Source organism: Hippocampus zosterae, chromosome 3 (assembly GCF_025434085.1).
Source record: "Hippocampus zosterae strain Florida chromosome 3, ASM2543408v3, whole genome shotgun sequence".
Lineage (NCBI taxonomy): Eukaryota > Metazoa > Chordata > Actinopteri > Syngnathiformes > Syngnathidae > Hippocampus > Hippocampus zosterae.
This window is the reverse complement of record NC_067453.1, coordinates 7,245,721-7,264,065: the sequence shown is the minus strand read 5'-3', so window position 1 is coordinate 7,264,065 and position 18,345 is coordinate 7,245,721. Positions and strand designations below refer to the sequence as shown.

At 42.1% G+C, this 18,345-nt stretch overlaps 4 protein-coding genes across 5 annotated transcripts; 2 read left to right on the top strand and 2 right to left on the bottom strand.

Annotated features, from left to right (window-relative positions):
- The first annotated feature begins 7 nt into the window (after window positions 1-7).
- On the top strand, window positions 8-3,225 carry LOC127598401 (RCC1 domain-containing protein 1-like). Its single transcript, XM_052062238.1, is given in 9 exon segments — window positions 8-290; window positions 388-573; window positions 709-874; window positions 1,283-1,404; window positions 1,483-1,590; window positions 2,107-2,162; window positions 2,165-2,261; window positions 2,665-2,694; window positions 2,784-3,225. Coding segments are annotated over 9 exon segments (1,203 nt in total). The 3' UTR covers window positions 2,939-3,225.
- Window positions 3,044-5,691, bottom strand: LOC127598402 (calcium and integrin-binding protein 1-like). The gene is made up of 7 exons (XM_052062239.1): window positions 5,527-5,691; window positions 5,167-5,201; window positions 4,959-5,058; window positions 4,673-4,826; window positions 4,482-4,600; window positions 3,303-3,391; window positions 3,044-3,222 (listed from the first exon to the last, which is right to left on the bottom strand). The coding sequence occupies exons 1-7, from the start codon at window positions 5,575-5,577 to the stop codon at window positions 3,201-3,203; spliced, it is 570 nt and encodes a 189-aa protein (XP_051918199.1). The 5' UTR covers window positions 5,578-5,691; the 3' UTR covers window positions 3,044-3,200.
- Window positions 5,692-7,603: 1,912 nt separating this feature from the next.
- On the bottom strand, window positions 7,604-14,960 carry LOC127597365 (titin-like). The gene is made up of 4 exons (XM_052060354.1): window positions 14,790-14,960; window positions 14,330-14,417; window positions 7,897-14,154; window positions 7,604-7,741 (listed from the first exon to the last, which is right to left on the bottom strand). Exons 1-4 carry the CDS (start codon window positions 14,811-14,813, stop codon window positions 7,707-7,709), a joined length of 6,405 nt encoding a protein of 2,134 aa, XP_051916314.1. The 5' UTR covers window positions 14,814-14,960; the 3' UTR covers window positions 7,604-7,706.
- Window positions 14,961-15,651: 691 nt separating this feature from the next.
- gdpgp1 (GDP-D-glucose phosphorylase 1) lies at window positions 15,652-17,896 on the top strand. 2 transcript variants are annotated; one of them, XR_007961643.1, is made up of 2 exons: window positions 15,652-17,113; window positions 17,703-17,896. XR_007961643.1 is itself a non-coding variant. In XM_052060397.1 (2 exons), exon 1 carries the CDS (start codon window positions 15,988-15,990, stop codon window positions 17,050-17,052), a length of 1,065 nt encoding a protein of 354 aa, XP_051916357.1. In that variant the 5' UTR covers window positions 15,652-15,987; the 3' UTR covers window position 17,053; window positions 17,710-17,896. The 2 variants fall into 2 exon arrangements, 1 of the variants encoding a protein (XP_051916357.1); XM_052060397.1 differs by having other exon boundaries at window positions 15,652-17,053; window positions 17,710-17,896.
- The last annotated feature ends 449 nt before the right edge of the window (window positions 17,897-18,345 follow it).

Sequence of the window (18,345 nt, the reverse complement as noted above, 5' to 3'; positions counted from 1 at the left end):
ATTGCGCATGCGCATGACTTACTGCATAGTTTTTGTGGAAAGCGACACAGTGCCCCCGCCGTTGTACTGGCACAGTAACCTAGAAGCAGTTCGAATGCGCTGGTTCGGGTTCGGCTTTAACGCCTTTGGACAGGTATATGTAGGTGGACGAGTTAACGACGACGACACCGCCAACGAAGTTAAAGTTATAACGCCAATAGAGTTGACGTGTAATGTTGACGGAAGCTGCCGTACGAATATAAGTGGGCTCCGAGCGAGCTGGAGTCGAAGAGCAACCCTTCACTCGAATGGTGAGAGACACGAAATATGTCACTTGGTTCCAAACGCGGACGTTTATGGAATATATCACAATCGCTGAGTAATCGCTGGACCTCGCTATGTTGTCAGGTACCCACTGCCTGTCAGGTTTCAACGCGGCGAGTGGAATTTGTGTGACAGGGTTCACCGACGTCATTGTCGGAGAATCTTTCTTAATCCTCGCTTTTCCAGACCGAATTGAGTCATGGGACTTGGACAACGACAGGAAGACCCCAGTATGGCGCATGGATGTCAAAACTCCATCCGATGGGACTGGTAATAGTTCTTCCTCGAGTCTGTCTAGTTTAAAAGGAAGTCGCGTTTCACCATAGCGCCATCCTCTGGGTCGCTTTGGGTGTTTGTCCCAACATTGCAAAACTTTGACTGAAACCCCACTTTGCGGGTTTCCAGGTACGCCTCCGAATCTGCCATTAATCTCTGATGGTTACATTGCCCTAAAACCACCCTTCTACCGGCCATTATCGCCGCACCTGAAAGCCACCAGGCTGGCACTGGGTGCAGGGCACAGCGTTCTCCTCAGTGCCTCTGGAACTGTGTACGCCTGGGGACTGGGCAGGTATCACTCACACACTTTTGGTTATCTAGAAAGTCTTTGTAAGCCTCTGTTGAGCCAAGGTACATATTTTACATTACCAAAAATATCAGGGATGCCAGTGGATACACAATAACTATACCTTGCTAACAAATATAATTCATGTGTAGTTAAGTTCAGATTTCTACACCAGTGATTCCCATTGACACTTAATTTGTCCAAATAGTACAATTTTTCTTTGTCCAACCCGCAATACCAGCAATTTATCGGGACTGGCGATACAATGAAATGCTCTTCCACTCGGGAGCACAGTACACAATTAACCTGTTCATCCAACATCTCATGTAAAATGTATACCTCGGCCCAATAAAAGGTGGTAATGCCAGATTCACAGATTACACTATTTTTTTTTTTTTTTTACCACTGAAACAGTCACGGTCAGTTAGGACATGGTGGCCTCTTGTATGAAGAGCAGCCCAGGGTAGTGGAGGCCCTTTGGGGTATGACCATGAGCTGCGTGGCTGCAGGAGGCTGGCACACTGTGTGCGTTAGTGGTAAGAATAGCTCATAATTATGTTAGTGGAATCAGGTATGTGCATACTGTAAATGGCCCTATCCAAATGTATTAACAGATGCGGGTGACATGTATGTGTGGGGTTGGAATGAGAGTGGCCAGCTTGGACTTCCCTCACACGTTGAAAGGAAGACAGGGCATCATCCAACTAGTCAAGAAATAGCAGGTTGGCCAACTACGTTATCAGAATATTTTAAAATTTTATTTTCATGCTTGCTATACCTCAGCTACAGTACATATAACATGTCGTAGAAGCCCCCCTCCCCTAAACAAAAAGATTTTCATGAGCACCGAAAAACTTTTTTTGGTGAATGTACAGTATATGACATGTGGATAGCAGGTAGTACTGTTCAAAAGAAGCCAGACGAACACTAACTTAAAATACCGGGACTTATTTTCATTCATTACAATGAGCATAGGTTTTCATCTGTGCCTTACCTTGTCATCTATTGCTGAAATCACATTTTCGATTCTTGATACTTGACTGTAACATGAACAATAAACATAATTTATCGATCAAAGAATGTCTATATCGCAATGTCTGCGGTTTGCTGGGAATCATTGAAAATAGCTGGATTTATATATAAATTTTTAGGAGGGGGGGGGGGGTATGTATGCACACATATATTTCCAAATGGAGCCAAGTTTAACATTGATGGATTCGTCAACTGTTATGTTACAGACTTGTCTTCATATAAAGAGACACCCGAGGGAGAGAAGGACAAAGAAGTGTTTACAGTATATCGATCCAAGCATTCCCAGCACTGCTGGACGTCACTCCATCATGTGACATTAAGATGGTTGGCTGCGGTTCCCGACACACAGCTGCAGTGACATGTAAGTAATCTCATTCCATATGTCTGCATAAAGTTGTCTTTGGAAAGAGGGTATTTACAATCGTTTGTTTCAACAAGTGATAAGCAAGCGATTTGATTTAAAAATTTTGCACATTTTTAAATAATTCAAATCGAAGAAAACACTAAAATTAGAAGCTTCATGTAGTGCAAACTAGGCTGAGAGCATGCATAATTTCTTTAAAATTGTCACCAGCAACATTCTATGGGACTTCACATAACAACAATTTGGAGTACAAATTAAAAAGACTAACCAATCCAACTTACACACAAGAGATTTTTGACATCGCATTGGGTCACCAGAAGACGGCAACCACCGTTCACTGAACAGTGAACAGTGGTTCATATGTGGACTTCGGTTTTCAATGTGATCTTTCTCATTTTAGCTGCAGGTGACCTCTACACATGGGGATGGGGTAAGAGTGCAAGACTTAATATTCCCAGCAAGAGTAATATACGCTTTCACTCACTAAAGTGGGGACAACTTCTTTGTTTTTCCCCTCAGGTCAATATGGTCAGCTTGGATACGAGACACCCTATTCAGATGAGCCGCGCTGTGTGGAGTTCTTCAGGGAACAACAGATGCGCGTCGTCGATGTGACTTGTGGGACGTGGAATACCTTTGCTGCTGTAGTCAAGGAGGAAGTAGCTGCATCTTAAATGTTATCGAATCCCGTTGCAAAACATGGGCTTTGCTCTGTATTGTACAAAATGACAACTTGAAGTATTGAATGCATTTTGTATAGACTCAATAAAAAGCTTGAATTATTAATTTTGTAAAACTTTATATGGAAACAGTTTGAAAAATTACAAGTGTGTGATTTATATAAAATAGTAAAGTCAGTAAAACCATATATAATTTACAGCAAACAATTACTCTGTTGAACTGATTAAACAATACGTGGGTGCTCAACTTCTGTCTTCACAGCACAATCTTGAAGGAACTGTGGAGAGTTTTTTTGAAATAAGTAAATTGCTTTGACAAAGGCACCCATTTTTAATCATGCAAGATTTTTATGCTCACCTGACAAAATCCGGTGACCTTGAAATGACATGCTGAAATTCTGAGAGGTTCACAGTTCCATCCTTGTCAATGTCTGACTCATCAAGAATCTAAATAACATCCATTAGAAAGTATTGTAATTTTACAAATCTGTTTGTCTTGTTGTGCAGTGCTTTAAGTGTGTGCTGTTTCACAATTACTGTAATTGCACGCTCGCGCGTCGTACACTTTTTTCTTACTGCCGGTATTAAAATAGTGGTGACTTGAATAGGGATTCGAGTGGCCATCAGTCTTTCTCCCATGGCATCATGCACATGCGCTTTTATTTATTCATTTTTTTAGTTGCGCGAAGGGGGTGGACGACTGGTGAAACACAACCACAGAGGCGCTTTAGAAGGATGAGGACAGATGGGGTTGAAGGATGATTATTTTGTGAATAAGGATGGAGGGACAATGACAGAAGGGGGGAAGGATGGAATGGCAAAATTGGGTAAAGTGCCAATCTCTGGTTATGCTTGCCACTATGTGCAAGATAGGCAAAGAAAATGTAGATAGGCATTGATAGAAAAACAATAGTAATTTAGATATGAATCCATCCATTTTCTGAACCGCTTTATCCTCACAAGAGTCGCGGGGGGTTGCTGGAGCCTATCCCAGCTGTCTTCGGGCAGCAGGCGGGGGACACCCTGAACCGGTTGCCAGCCAATCGCGGGGCACACAGAGACGAACAACCATCTGCACTCACACTCACACCTAGGGGACAATTTGGAGTGTTCAATCAGCCTATCATACATGTTTTTGGAATGTGGGAGGAAACCGAAGTACCCGAAGAAAACTCACGCAGGCCGGGGGAGAACATGCAAACTCCACACAGGGAGGCCGTAGCTGGAATTGAACCCGGTACCTCTATATTCTTGAGGTCGACACGCTAAGCACTGGACCACTGGCCCGATATTAATCATAGTAATTAAAAATGATACTTTCAATACATTAATGTTTAACTACAAGAAAATGTAATTTTTTTAAGTCAAGGCATACCAAACCAAACTGAAAACCATGAGCACAAAACCAAGAACCAAAGTGAACTGTGGCTTTTATTTAACTAACGACTTCACCTGGCAAAAGTCGAGTAAGGGGAATACCGGCATTTATTTTTTTCCACTTAAAGCACTTGTGTCTATACTGAATCATCTCACTCACGTTGTGGATGAGCTGCCTCATCTCCTCAGGGGTTAATCTTGTGTCTTCCGTCTCTCCAGTCAGGCAGTTGACAAGTTTCTCCAGGTCACCACAATCAAGCGTTCCATCATCATCAAAGTCTAAAAATGAGAAAATAGCATCAAATATGCTTTTGGTAATCACATGCACAAGGTTTTTTCAAACATGTTTACCAAATATACGGAATGCGTAGTGGGACTTGATTTCCAATGTTGCCGAGTCACTGAAGGCACTCAAAAGATCGAGAAAGTCCTCAAAGGTGAGGCTCCCATCTTTCACGATAGATGTTGAAAAGACGTGGCAGATCCTCGTTCTAAAGGGATTGGACTGAAACAGGAATAAGTACAAAGGTCACTGTAGTTTCAGAAATAACTGGGACACTTCCTCCAAACAACATGATACACCTTTCGCCATGAAGAATTTTTTGTTTTAATCCATCTATTTATTTATTTATTTAACCTTGAGTTCTGGAAGGGTGAGGATCTTCTCCATGGGCACTCTAACGTTTGGAAGGTCTTTCTCATCTTTCGTAAGCAGCTCAGTGAATCTTTTATGCGCCCTGGAAATAAGCCACAACATAATACCTGGTTCGATGAGCACAACCGTACGAATCTTGCCATTCAAATAGCAAATACATTCAACGCGTGGCATAAAAATGGTCACTTACAGAAGAATTTCTTGTTTGGTTAAAAACGTCAGCTCCTAGAAGTAGGATGACAGTTACCACAAACATACACGCAAAAAAAAAGAAATCATGCAGGACATAGTGTTAGCAACATGTTACTTTACATTAGTAAGATAACTTGGGATTCAATATGATGAGACTCCACTGTCGGTTCAAATTCTAAATCGGTGTCCAATCTTGGATTCTTCTTCATGAGGTCAGCTAAAATATTTTAAGTTGTCTCACGTTGCTGGGTGGAACAAGTGTTTGGCAGAATGGCAGCCCAGCGTCACCCAGTTAACGTTAGGCAGTCATGACGGCATCGTGTTTTTTTGTTTAGGATTCTTATATTTGGCCACTTACTTGATATTCTGAGAGCAAATCCTTTCCAAGTTGACTCGCCGTTGTCCCCATCGTGTACAGTCTTTCCCGACGAAGTTTTGTCTTGTAAATACTGTACTGCGATGCCACATTACTTCCGGTGATCCTGTTAACCCTTTCATGCTGGTTGACAGGCTACAAACGCAGCTCCTAGCCAAAGTCCAAAACATGCTACAAGAAGCCAATATGGTTATTAAAGCCTGAAAAGACATTTCTGTATATTCTGAGGGTTATTGACACAGCGCTTTGGTTGAATGTATGCTGTATTGGGGGTACAAAAACACGAAAACAGTAACAACAAAAACAAAATGGAATTGCGTCAATAAAGTCGTCCTAAATTACGAATCTTTTGGTTATACCTTTTCCGACGAAGGGGTTTACATTTCTGAGGGAAACTGGAAATTGCGACATTATTCTACCTATTAGACGTTTCTCCTTTTACTTTTCATCGTGTAGGTAATGTTGTTAAGTAAATAATAGCTAATACTGTAGGAGTCGTCAGTCTTTCATTTATTTAATTTACGTTTGACTGGAACGTTAAGAGGCAAAGTGAGATTTGTCTCCAATGTTATTTTTGTATCGTTTAAAAGTTGTTAAATTGCCATAACAAATGTGTAATTTTACTAGGAAAAAAACAACAGAAAATTATGAGAAAAAGTTGTAATTTACAAGAATAAAGTTCAAAATAATTTATGAGAACAGAGTTGTGATTTAACTAGTCATATAGTATACAGTAGTACAAGAATAATTTGACACCCTAGTTTATCCTGACAGAAATGGTAATAAAAGTCTTAATATTGGGATGAATAAAGTGAAATGAAAACATTTTAAACCCTAACCTTTAGAACGGAAGATGTGTGATTTAAACTCCTCTTGTTGTCTGTTTAAACCCTCGTAGTCCACCGCTTTACGATAAATGTAAAATTATGTCTTTGAAACAAAGGCAAAGGCATTCGGAAAAACACGAGAGAGCTGAAACGTATGGGGGAGTTCTAAAATGGCCTAATTTTCCTGAAGTCACCGGCTGATAATTCTCAGGCATTGCAGCAATAATAAAAAAGGTTTTGATTCCGTGATCTTCACAATTTACATATTTTGCACCATAGAGACCCATTATAATTAATATTTCTGAATGCATCGTAAACCTAATGTGTAAACATGCATTTCACGCGATTTTCACGTCAATCGCTTTGTTTTCGCTTGGACAGACTTTTATGCATGCCACATTGTTGGGTTGAGGTCATTCCAATTGTGCAACTTTTAGGTGGCGCCAGAGGATGCAAATGAGTTTGCCTTTTTGCAGGAGGCTTCAAACCAATGATTTTACATGAACACGTCTGGTCGGGATTGTTAGTAGGGCTTGGTTGGGACCTCCAGACACAATTTTTTTTTCCTTTTGCAAAAAATAAAGAATAAAAAATCCCAAAGAACTAATAAAAACTATATATGTATGGATAGCACAGATGCCTCTGAACATTTTGAGTGTTTGAAAAAAAAATGTTTGTATAACACAAAATACATTACAAAAATTGTAAAATGCGTAACTTGGGTTTTTTTTCATTTGAAGGACCCAAGGGTTAAGAGGGAGGAAATTACAGCACATTTCACAATAAGGTTGTACTTGATACTTGATAAACTTATACATCACTATGCAATTTTAATTCCTAAATTATAACCAGTAGCAACCGTGAGGCGTTCAGGTAAAATGAGTGACATTTGCTAATACATATTAGTAAATGATCAATTAATTATTTGATGAGCCGCTGACATGTTAGATTTTTAGATTTTGGTTTTCCATTCATTTTCAACAGTGCTTGTTCTTATAGGGTCACAAAGCTGACTGGAGCCTATCCCTGCTGACTTTGGGAAAAAGGCCGGATACACTGGTCGCCAACAAATCACAGGACAATGTAGGGTTTCTAGAAAATTCAGTTTTGCAATACTGTACTGGTGGCAGTTCATTGAGGTTGTGGTACTTTGGCCTGACTTTGGTGCAGGCAACATGGGCTCACTTAAAACTCTAGAAACATTTTAGATTGACTGCAACACAATATGTGTAAATTCAAATAAATTTTATTTTTTTACATTTAACAAAGTTTAAATAGCTTGGCAATCTACTCAACATGCAGAAGAGTGGAGTGGAACTCTGGAGGAGAGACGAGCTAAGCACCTGTGTTTGTTTCCCAGTCTGTTGAATCTAAAATAAAATACACAAAAAGAGAATTACACAACAGAATACAGTGGAATAAAGGTCTCTCTCTGTTGAGATCCATTTGACTGACCAACTTATTTGGATAGATAAAGCCTGCTATAGTAAAGGCAACATTATTATGTGATTTCTTCAGACCTTACCTGTCATTCTTGTTCCTTCCCTCGTTTCAGCCGGAACGCCTGTGCCAAATTCATTTTCAGCAGTGACTCTGAAATAGTAGATCCCTCCCTCCTCCAGGTCAGTCACCTTGTAGGACAACCTGTGGCATCTGTGAGTGAGTCTTGTCCATCCTTTTCTGCTGATGTCCAGTATGTCAACGAGGTAGTTCTTAACGGAGGCTCCTCCCTCATTCTCAGGGATGTCCCAAGTAACTGTGGCAGAGTTCTTGGTAACGTCTTTAACGGCTAAATGTGTTGGCGGACCAGGGGAATCCAGAACCCTCACACTTAGAGTCAAAGAGGCATTCCCGACACCATTTTGCAAGTTGACTATGTATTTGCCTGTATCATCGCGAGTCACTTTTTCCACAGTGATGGAGGTGACGGAGTTGGTGGTGTTGATCAGTCCTCTGATTCTTAGATCCACATCTGCTTTTTCCCAAGTCACACAGGGAGCAGGTTTGCCAGTGAAAGGCACGATGAATGTGAAAGCGCCTCCTTCTTTAACATGGAGGGTCTTCTTCATATCAGTGCTAATGTCAAACCTGGGCTCTTCTTCTCTGTCCACAGCTGCAAAAGGATCTGTTTCAGGACTGGCCTCACTGATGCCTACCTTATTTATTGATCTAACAACAAACACATATTCTACACCTGAAGTGAGCCCAATTACTTTCAATTCTGTCTTCTCTGTGTTATGAGTCCCAACTGCCCATACGTTTTCTGTAGATTTTCTGAATTCAACTTTGTACCCAGTGACAGGTGCTCCACCATCAAACAGTGGCTTGTTCCATGACAGAGTGACTGAGGACTTGGAAGAATCAAGTATCGTAGGCTTTCCAGGAGGGGAAGGCAGAAACTTTGGATCTTCTGCCATGGTAAGAGGACATGGTATACTGGGTTCACTTATCCCTGCAGCATTCTCTGCAAAAACACGGAATTCATATTCACATCCTTCATGTAAGCCAGAGGCTTTGACCCGTAGGTCGTACACAGGCTTCTTATTTACACGCAGCCAACGAATGCCCTGCTTGTCACGTTTCTCAATGATGTACCCGCTGATTCGGCTTCCGCCATCAGATACTGGTCTCTTCCAGCAGATAGTCATCGCATCACTTGTTGTACTTGTGACCTCAACATCCATTGGAGCGGATGGGATAGTAAAGGGGTCTGCTGCCTTGATGGGATCACTTTCCAAAGTCTCTCCCTCACCATACTTGTTCACTGCCCTCACCCTAAAGAGGTATTCATTTCCTTTGAGCAGCTTAGTTATCTTGCAAGTAGTTGCCGCCAAGTCACCGTAAATAAGAGTCCAGATTACACGGCTGGTTTCACACTTCTCAACCATATAATGCATGATCTCTGCACCGCCTGTTTCATGAGGGGGTCCCCACGATAAGGTGACTTTCTCTGCTGTGAGTCCTGATGCTTGCAGAGGTCCAGCTGGAGGGCCCGGTCTGTCCAAGACTCTACATGTAATCGCAACAGTTGCAGTACCCGCTGTGCTCTGTAGGGTCAGAATATACTGTCCAGAGTCTTTGCGAACACTTTCCCGGATTACCAGAGATGTATGTGTCTTTGTTACTGTAATCTCAACCCTACCCTTTGTGCCAATAGCTCTACTATTCTTTGACCACAACACTGTAGGGTTGGGGCGGCCAGAGATGTCAGCGTCTATTCTTAGAAGATCACCCACTTTGACAACCAAAACCTGTCGAAATTTGTCCTCGACGATAATTTTAGGTGGCTCCATATCATGCTGCACAGTGACCGGTCCTGTGGTCTCAGAAGGTGCACTGAAAAACTCAGCTGCATTCTTTGCAAGTACTCTGAAGTCATATTGTTCACCCTCTGTGAGACCAGTCACCTCCAAAAAGGTGTCGAGTAAGGTGGTGAAGTTACACTTGAGCCAACAACTGTCAGGAAGCTCTTTGCGCTCAACAATGAAACTAGTTATTTTAGCCCCACCGTCATATTGTGGTTTCTCCCATGAGAGGGAAACTGAACAGTTTGTTATGTTGGAGACTGTCAGGTGGCGTGGGGGATCACACTGGTCTCTCGCTGCAACAGGCTCAGAGGCATCACTGCAGGGACCTGCACCAACAATATTCTCAGCATACACCCGGAACTCATATATGAGGCCTTCTTCAATACTTGTAACTTTGAATCTGTTCTCGGTCACTAGACCTCTGTTTAACTTTGTCCACAGAATACTACTTTGATCTTTGCATTCAATATGATAGCCAAGAATAGGGCTGCCGCCATCACTGCTTGCCGGGTTCCATGTAATGACTATTACAGACCTGGAGGCACTCACAACAGAAATATTGGTTGGTGGACTTGGAACCTTGAAAGGATATTGGGCAACTACAGGTTCAGACTCAACAAAGGGGCTCCTCCCGTAGCGATTCTCTGCAGCGACACGAAAGTAATATTCAGTGCCCCGTGTCAGACGGGATATTTTTATAGACGCCCTGGCAACGGTGGCTGACACAGTCTGCCATATTGCGCTGCCTGTATCTCTCTTCTCAACAACATAATTTGAGATTTGACACCCCCCGCTATATTGCGGTGGCTGCCATATCAGAGCCACAAAGTCAGCGCTCACTTCTTCCACAGTGAAGTCACATGGTGGTCCAGGTTTTTCAAAAACATTAACATGCATATCAGCAGATGCAGTTCCAGCGGAATTGGTAACGGTTACCTGATACAAGCCAACATCTATCTTCGTTGCATCTTTGATTATGATTTGAGATGACATAACAGATGTACACACATTTACCCTGCAGGTCTCTTTCAATATGTTGCCATCTTTCTTCCATACTACTGTCGGCCGTGGTGCACCCTTGAACGGCACATCAATCCTTAAATCATTACCTGCTTTCACACTGAATGTGGTGGACAGCAAATTAATAACAGGTTCAGCACTTGTGTCTTTTACAGTAACAGGCGTCAAAAGGAGCTTTGGTTCACTCCTACCCTTTTCATTCACGGCACTAACTCTGAAGAAATACTCCATTCCTTTTGTCAGTCCATTAATGACTGTTTCCAGTGTTTTACTCTCAGAGCAGGTTCCCCACTTGCCATGTCCGTTTGCCTGCATTTCAACGATATAACATGTAATTTTGCTTCCTCCATCATGATCTGGCTTTTCCCAAGAGAGTTGCACACTGTCACTGGTGACATCACTCTGTGTGATTTTGCCAGGAGGAAGAGGCACTTCAGACATTTTAACAGGCTCAACTGTTTCAGCTGCTTGTCCACTTCCAAACTCGTTTACAGCCAAGACACGGAAATAATAAAAACATCCCTCCTGGAGGTTGTCAATTTTATATGAATTCCTTGTGCAGTTACTACACACACTTGTGAACACCTTTCTCGCCTCCTCTCTTTTTTCCACGGCATAATGCGAGATCGCTGCTCCTCCGTCAATGAGAGGAGCTGCCCAGGAGATGAAGACAGAATCTCTGCGGACATCTTTCACTTGCAGGTTTGTTGGTGCACTGGGAGTATCCAACACTCGAACATTGATAAATGCTGATTTAGAGCCCATGCAGTTAGAAGCGGTCAATACATACTTCCCAGTGTCATTCCTGTTTACGTTTTCAATCATCAGCAATGTGGAGGAGCCTGTCACCTCTATCTGCGCACGCTCACTGAGAGGTGCACCTTCCTTTGACCACTGGACTTCAGGTTCTGGCCTTCCTTTGATGGCGACATTGAGACATAATGTTGAACAGGCTCGAACACTAACGAGCTTTCTCAAAGCTGGGTCTAACTCCACTTCAGGATGCTCCAGTCTGTCAGCTGCGACCACTGACCCTGGTAGGTCCACAGGCTCACCGACTCCATTGGCATTTGTTGCACGTACCCGAAAGTTGTACTCTGCATTTTGTCTCAGACCTTTTATGGTGTCTTTTGTTTCTTCTGTGTTTGCTGTGCATGTGATCCACTCATCATCTGCGGCTTCTTTCATCTCAACAACAAATCCAGTAATGGGAGCTCCGCCATCATAGATCGACTTGGACCAGGATAGAGAGACAGTACTGCGCGAATGGTCAGTCACTTTGAGGTTGGTAGGGGGACCAGGAGGATATGACGTATGACACACTTTAATATAATCACTTGCCTCACTGGGTGCACCAACACCTGCAGTATTCTCTGCCGATACTCTAAACTGATAATAACGTCCCTCAGTGAGTCCTGTGCATCTGTAACGCAAGTCATTCAGTCTTCGTTTGTTGCATTTAGTCCACCTAACACCCTCTTTGTCACGTTTCTCCAGGATGTAGCCATCAATCTCAGAACCCCCGTCCGACTCGGGTCTTTCCCACGTCATCATTACAGAGTCTTCAGTTGTAGCGCTGGCTTTAGGGGTAGAAGGCGCACTGGGTGTTTGAAAAGGATTTTGTGCAATGAAAGGTTCTGATTCCAGGAACTCCCCTACACCAAATTTGTTCACAGCACTAACGCGGAATATGTATTCTCTCCCGGGTGTCAGTTTTGCTGCTTTGCAACTGAGAGCTTCAACATGGGCATCGACCCCTGTCCATGTAACACGACTCGTCTCCCTTTTCTCAACAATGTAATGTGAAACACTGGTACCGCCATCATTTAAAGGGGCGTTCCAATGAAGATTACAATTTTCACCACTGACAGCTTTCACTTTCAAAGGTCCGTCTGGGGAACCAGGTCGATCCAGTACTTTCACATTAACTGGCACAGATGTTGTTCCATCGACGTTAGTGAGGCTCAGGACAAAGTGTCCTCCATCCACTCGTGTACAGTCCCTGATAGTCAGTGTTGTATGAGTCAGGGTGTTTTTTACATCTGTCCTTGGTGTAGATTTGTTGATTTCCTCACCATCTTTCAGCCACCTTAGTTCGGGAAGTGGCTTTCCAAAGTAATCGGCTTCAATTGAAAATGTTTCGCCCGCCTGAGCGACGATTGTATTCTTGAACTTGGGGTCCATGAACACAGAGGGTCCTTCAATGACATCTTCAGCAAGGATGGTTATACTTTCAGAAGGTTTGCTCCACACACCTGCACCATTCTTGGCAGTTACTCTGAACTCATAAGTGTGGCCTCCTGTCAGACCTGTAATTGTGAACTGATTTTCAATAATATTGGTGAAGTTTGCTTTCATCCACCGGCCATCTGAAAGCTCTTTCTTTTCAACAACGTAGCCTGTAATGGAGCTGCCACCATCATGGCCAGGTTTGGCCCACTGGAGTGTGATGTTCTCTTTTGTAATAACAACAGCTTCAGGTTTACCAGGGGGATCACAGGGATCTCTCGCCACATAGCAGTCAGATATCTTGCTTGCTGGACTGAGTCCAGCAATATTTTCAGCAAAGACTCTGAATTCATATTCAATACCTTCCTCCAAGCCACTTGTTTTGAATCGGGTGTCTGGTATGGCAAATTTATTCAGCTTGGTCCATAGGATACTGTTTTTCTCCTTTCGTTCCAGGTGGTAGCCAATGACAGCGCTACCTCCATCTCTGGCTGGGGGTTCCCATTCAACTAACATGCTGTACTTTGTCACTGTGGACACAAAAGGTGTACCAGTAGCCATCGGCATGCTAAATGGGTACTGTGCAAGTACAATTGAAGATGTAATGGCTGCACTCTTTCCAAACCTATTTTCTGCAAACACTCTGAATTGATACTCATTACCAGTCTTTAGTTTGGTGACTTTAATTGTGGTTCGCACTGTCGTTGCTGATACTGTTTGCCACTCAATGTTAGTAATGTCACGTTTCTCCACGACATAATTGTCAAGCTGACAGCCTCCTGTGTATTCTGGTGGCTCCCAGGAAATGGAGGCATAGTCACAACTGACCTCATCAATTCTCACAGGACCTTTGGGTGGGTCAGGCTTTTCAAGAACGACCACTGTTATTTCTCCTGTATAGTTTCCGGCATCGTTGCTTGCTGTGATGGAGTATTGGCCAACGTGCTCCCTGGTCGCATTTCTGATATGAAAAACTGTCTTTGATGATGTCGTTGAGATCTGCAGCCTGGATGTCTCTTTGACCGCGTATCCATCTTTTTTCCATTCTATCTTTGGGGATGGATTCCCAAGCACTGGTATGTCTACTTTCAAATCTTCGCCATTTTTCACTGTGAATGTGGTAAAAGCCAGTTGAAGTGTTGGTTTTAAAACCTTGGCCTTTGCTGCATCAGTGGAACGTTCTTGAGGGTTTAGTGTGCTCCTTTCAACCGATTTGGTGATCTGTCCTATTGAAACACAAAGCAAATAAAGAAAACATTATGTGAGACGTTAGGTCGATTATGATAACTTCCCACAGTGATTTGCAGATATCTTGAATTCGTAATAATATTTTATATACACTGTTATGAATGCATGCTGACTCTGAAAACGTCATGATGACTAGATGGGTGCCTTGCATACCTTCAACACTGGCAGAGGTGGATGACTCAGGATGAGTATCATGAGTCAGATTAAGGGTCTGAGCTGTATCGTTTCTTTCATTTCCTGTCTACAAAATAAATACAATTGTCATTTGTCAGTGAAATTACATTAAAGCATCGCTGCTTAATTCCTATATGATCTCATGAAAAACCTTAATATGCTAATGTGCATTCTGGTGAACGTGGCATTGTATTTTGAAAAGTATATAGATAGAAATTGTATATGGTAGGCGAGGATTAACAGTTCATAATGACAGATTTAACTACATAAAACTATTCATATTAATCCCAAAGAGCCAAAAAATAAAGCATTGCCCAAGACAAAACCAACAGATACGAGAGAGAGAGAGAGAGAGAGAGAGAGAGAGACTAGAATACATACAATGCTGTCATATTTTCTGTGGAAGTTTAAAAAAAAGCAACAACAAAAAAGTACTTACTTCTTTGTCTGTTCCTGCCTCCATCCTTATCTTATTAATGTCCTTATAAGAACAACAACAACAAAAAAACAAATTCAACTCAACGCTGTTCTAGATATTGTAAAATGAAGTCTGCTCAGACACAACTCCAGCAGTCACTGCCTGCTTTATCTCCAAAAGTATGCAGTTACTCGGCTGCTAAAATAGCCACATGACTGACAGACCAGCTGCTGTATCTTCTAAAGTTAGTTGAACCTGCATAGATTACAAAACAAGAGCAAATTTACCTAGACCAAAACAATAATAATAATAATAATAAAATGCGACAAAACATTTGTTGTATGTTGATATGATGAGACGTATTTTTCGGAGTTTTTTTCTTTTTCAAATATAGATGTGATACTTTTAAAATTTGTGCAGATGCACTGGAATTTTTATGCACGAGGCAAATTATGGAAATACAGTTCAGTATTTTTTTTAAAACACGATCGGTATTGCATAGAGTTGAAACAACACACCAAAATTAAAATTAAGGGCTTACGTCGATTTCTGATCCATTGGTTCGACACACGCTTCAACTGCAATTTTAGGTTCAGACCGTTCAGTAAAACCATTAGTTAAACTTTTATTTTGGCATCTCAAAAGGAAAATGCAACTCTCAATGTAGAACATCTAACGGAACACGATGTCGTAGGTGCTATACAGTAAAACAAACGTACTAAAGTGTACGAAAAGCGCGTTGTTTGACAGTACTTCCACAGTACTGTCCTTTATATCATTTTGATACATTTGTTCACTTTATCTTATCGAGATTATGGAACTAAACTGTAAACCCCCGGCCAGAAAACTATAAAGTTGCTTTTATTTTGGTATCACAAACCGGAAAGAGAAATACCAACGAAGAAGCATAACGTAACTAACCAGGAAATAATACGTGATCAACCTTTGTAAAACGTGCTCAACTGTATGTAAAGTGTTTTGTGCGACATCTGTATTGTAGTATATGATATACATCTTAGTTAAATATTTGTTGTCATTGTGTTCCCAGTGAAATACTTTCATTTCAATTTGTCCATTGGGTGAGAACTGAACAGATGGCATCCAACTGGACGACTGTGAAGATGACGCTCGCATGTTTATTTACACAAGCGGCGTGAAAGGTCATTCGTTTATTTTATTTTATTTTTTTTGATAATATAGTTCATCTCTAGAACCACCCATGGCAGTCCAATTTGTCTACACGAACCAGGACTTGATACAAGATGTACGCCTCAATACCGATAACTTATCCCTGTCGGCATGTAAATCGAGGTTCGATTCAACCATTCAAACTGGATGGACGGACAGAATGGAAAGGGGACTCTTTCGGTACCGTTTGGGAGACTTACAAACGCGTGTCCTGCCTGGCACGTGTGGTTTTGTGGCCCAGTTAAATGTCAAGAGAGGAATGGAGAGAAGAAAGCCTCAGGAGATCCTCAGTATTCAGCAAGACTTCAACGCCAAACAGTTTAATTTTAACAAGGTCAATCCAGATGAGATCATATTTGAGATGATCAAGGAGTCCGAGGATGGGCATGAAATTGGGAGTCTACCCTACAAGACAGTTGTCTTGGTCAATGTCAGCCCTCTGGAGTTTGGACATTGTCTTTTTGTTCCAGATCCAGCACGGTGCTTTCCTCAAATCCTCACAAGGCCTGCAATTCAAGTTGGTATTGAATCGGTGCTGCTCAGCTCTGATCCAGCCTTTCGTGTGGGCTTCAACAGTCTCGGAGCGTTTGCATCTGTCAACCATTTACACCTCCATGGATATTACCTGAAGCACAAACTCAATATTGAATACATGTCCGTCCGGCCCCTTCTTCCTGAAAAAGGATTTTACACTTTAGCGGGATTTCCTGCAGGGTTTCTCTTCTACACTGAATCAGAGGGAGTGAATGATGTTGCCAGTGCCATCTGTCATGTCACTGACTACCTAATGGAAGCCAACATTGCTCACAACCTCTTCATGACCAGAGGATGCCCACCCTACGCAGAGGATGACAAGTTAAGAAAAGGCGTACGCATCGCCGTGTGGCCCAGAGTAGCTTGTTTTGGTACCAAAGAGGAGTCCGCTCTCAATGTTGCTCTGTGCGAGCTTGCTGGCCATCTACCCTTTAAGAACAAGAAGGACTATGAGGTCAACACCGAGTCAGATGTGATAGAAACAATTCAGCATTATCTTCTGCAGCATGAAGATTTTCTTCAACTGGAAAGGCAGCTGACTCAACATTTAATGATGCTGTAAAGTTTGTACAAAGAATGTCATGTGGTGTTCAGTGCTTATGATATTAATAAATGACATAATGCTGTAAAGATAAGACAAAATATCCTTTATTCGTCCCACACTGGGGAAATTTACAGCCTCCAGCAGCAAGAATGTATGTAGAAAGAAGAAAGGAGAAAGAGAAAAAAAACAACAAACATCTTTCAATTAAATTCAATATGAACACAAATGGATAAATCACAGTACTATTTACAATTTTCCTTCACATCATTTAATTATTATTATTATTATGATTGTTATTTTATTATTTTTTATTCATCAGCCTGACAGCAGTCGGTAGGAACGAGCGCCGGTATCTCTCCTTCTTGCAGCGCGGGTGTAACAGTCTCTGGCTGAAGGAGCTAACAAGTGCTGTCAGGGCGGGCTGGAGGGGCTGGGAGGGACTGGCCATCATAGCTTTTAGCTTAGTTAGCATCCTTCTGTTGCCCACCTCCTCCAGAGTGTCAAGGGAGCAACCCAGGACAGAACTGGCCTTCCTGGCCAGTCGCTCCAGTCTCTTTCTGTCCCGGGCTGAGATGCTGCCTGACCAGCAGACAATGCCATAATGGATGGCCGAGGCCACCACCGAGTTATAGAACGTCTTAAGGAGTGACCCCTGAACCCCAAAAGACCTGTAAGGTTTGGACAAAGCATGTCAAGTGGTGTTCAGTGTTTATGATAAATGAGGATGTGTAATTTTTCAGGGCCGATACAGATTATCGCAGCCAAGGAGGCTGATATTTGGAGCTGATATTTATTTTCAGTAAATGTGATAATATTGAAGTCAAATTTTACAAATTAAACCCCAATCGTTTGTTGAAATGTCCTAGAGCGTATATTATTGAACAACTTTTCAGAAATGTTTTTTGAACCTTCTTTTAACATTCTAAAAAAAAGGTTGACGAACTCTGTCATTGTTATGTCTTAAAAGGTTATATGAAAATTTAAACAAGTCATCCCCTCCGTATACTTTGTTACAGTGACTAAACTTTTCCAAAATGAATATAAAGTAAATGTCAAACTTTAACTTATCTTAATTGTTTTGATCCGCCCATCCATCCATCCATCCATTTTCCGATCCACTTTATCCTCATACAGGTCGCGGGGGGTGCTGGTAGCCTATCACTGCTGCCTTCGGGTAGTAGGCGGGGGACACCCTGAACTAGTTGCCTGCCAATCGCAGGGCACACAGAGACAAACAACCATCCACACCCACACCCACACCGAGGGACAATTTAGAGTGTTACATTCACCTGCCATGCATGTTTTTGGAAT

Excerpts from the sequence above, each read along its gene's own strand:
- LOC127598402 (XM_052062239.1), bottom strand. The coding sequence starts at position 5,577 with ATGGGGACAACGGCGAGTCAACTTGGAAAGGATTTGCTCTCAGAATAT. Across the intron at positions 5,202-5,526 it reads ATTTGCTCTCAGAATATCAA|GAGCTGACGTTTTTAACCAA; the intron begins GTAAGTGGCCAA and ends TCCTACTTCTAG. Across the intron at positions 4,601-4,672 it reads CTACGCATTCCGTATATTTG|ACTTTGATGATGATGGAACG; the intron begins GTAAACATGTTT and ends TCTCATTTTTAG.
- gdpgp1 (XM_052060397.1), top strand. The coding sequence starts at position 15,988 with ATGGCAGTCCAATTTGTCTACACGAACCAGGACTTGATACAAGATGTA.
- LOC127597365 (XM_052060354.1), bottom strand. The coding sequence starts at position 14,813 with ATGGAGGCAGGAACAGACAAAGAA. Across the intron at positions 14,155-14,329 it reads CACCTCTGCCAGTGTTGAAG|GACAGATCACCAAATCGGTT; the intron begins GTATGCAAGGCA and ends GTGTTTCAATAG. Across the intron at positions 7,742-7,896 it reads GGAAGGAACAAGAATGACAG|ATTCAACAGACTGGGAAACA; the intron begins GTAAGGTCTGAA and ends ATTTTATTTTAG.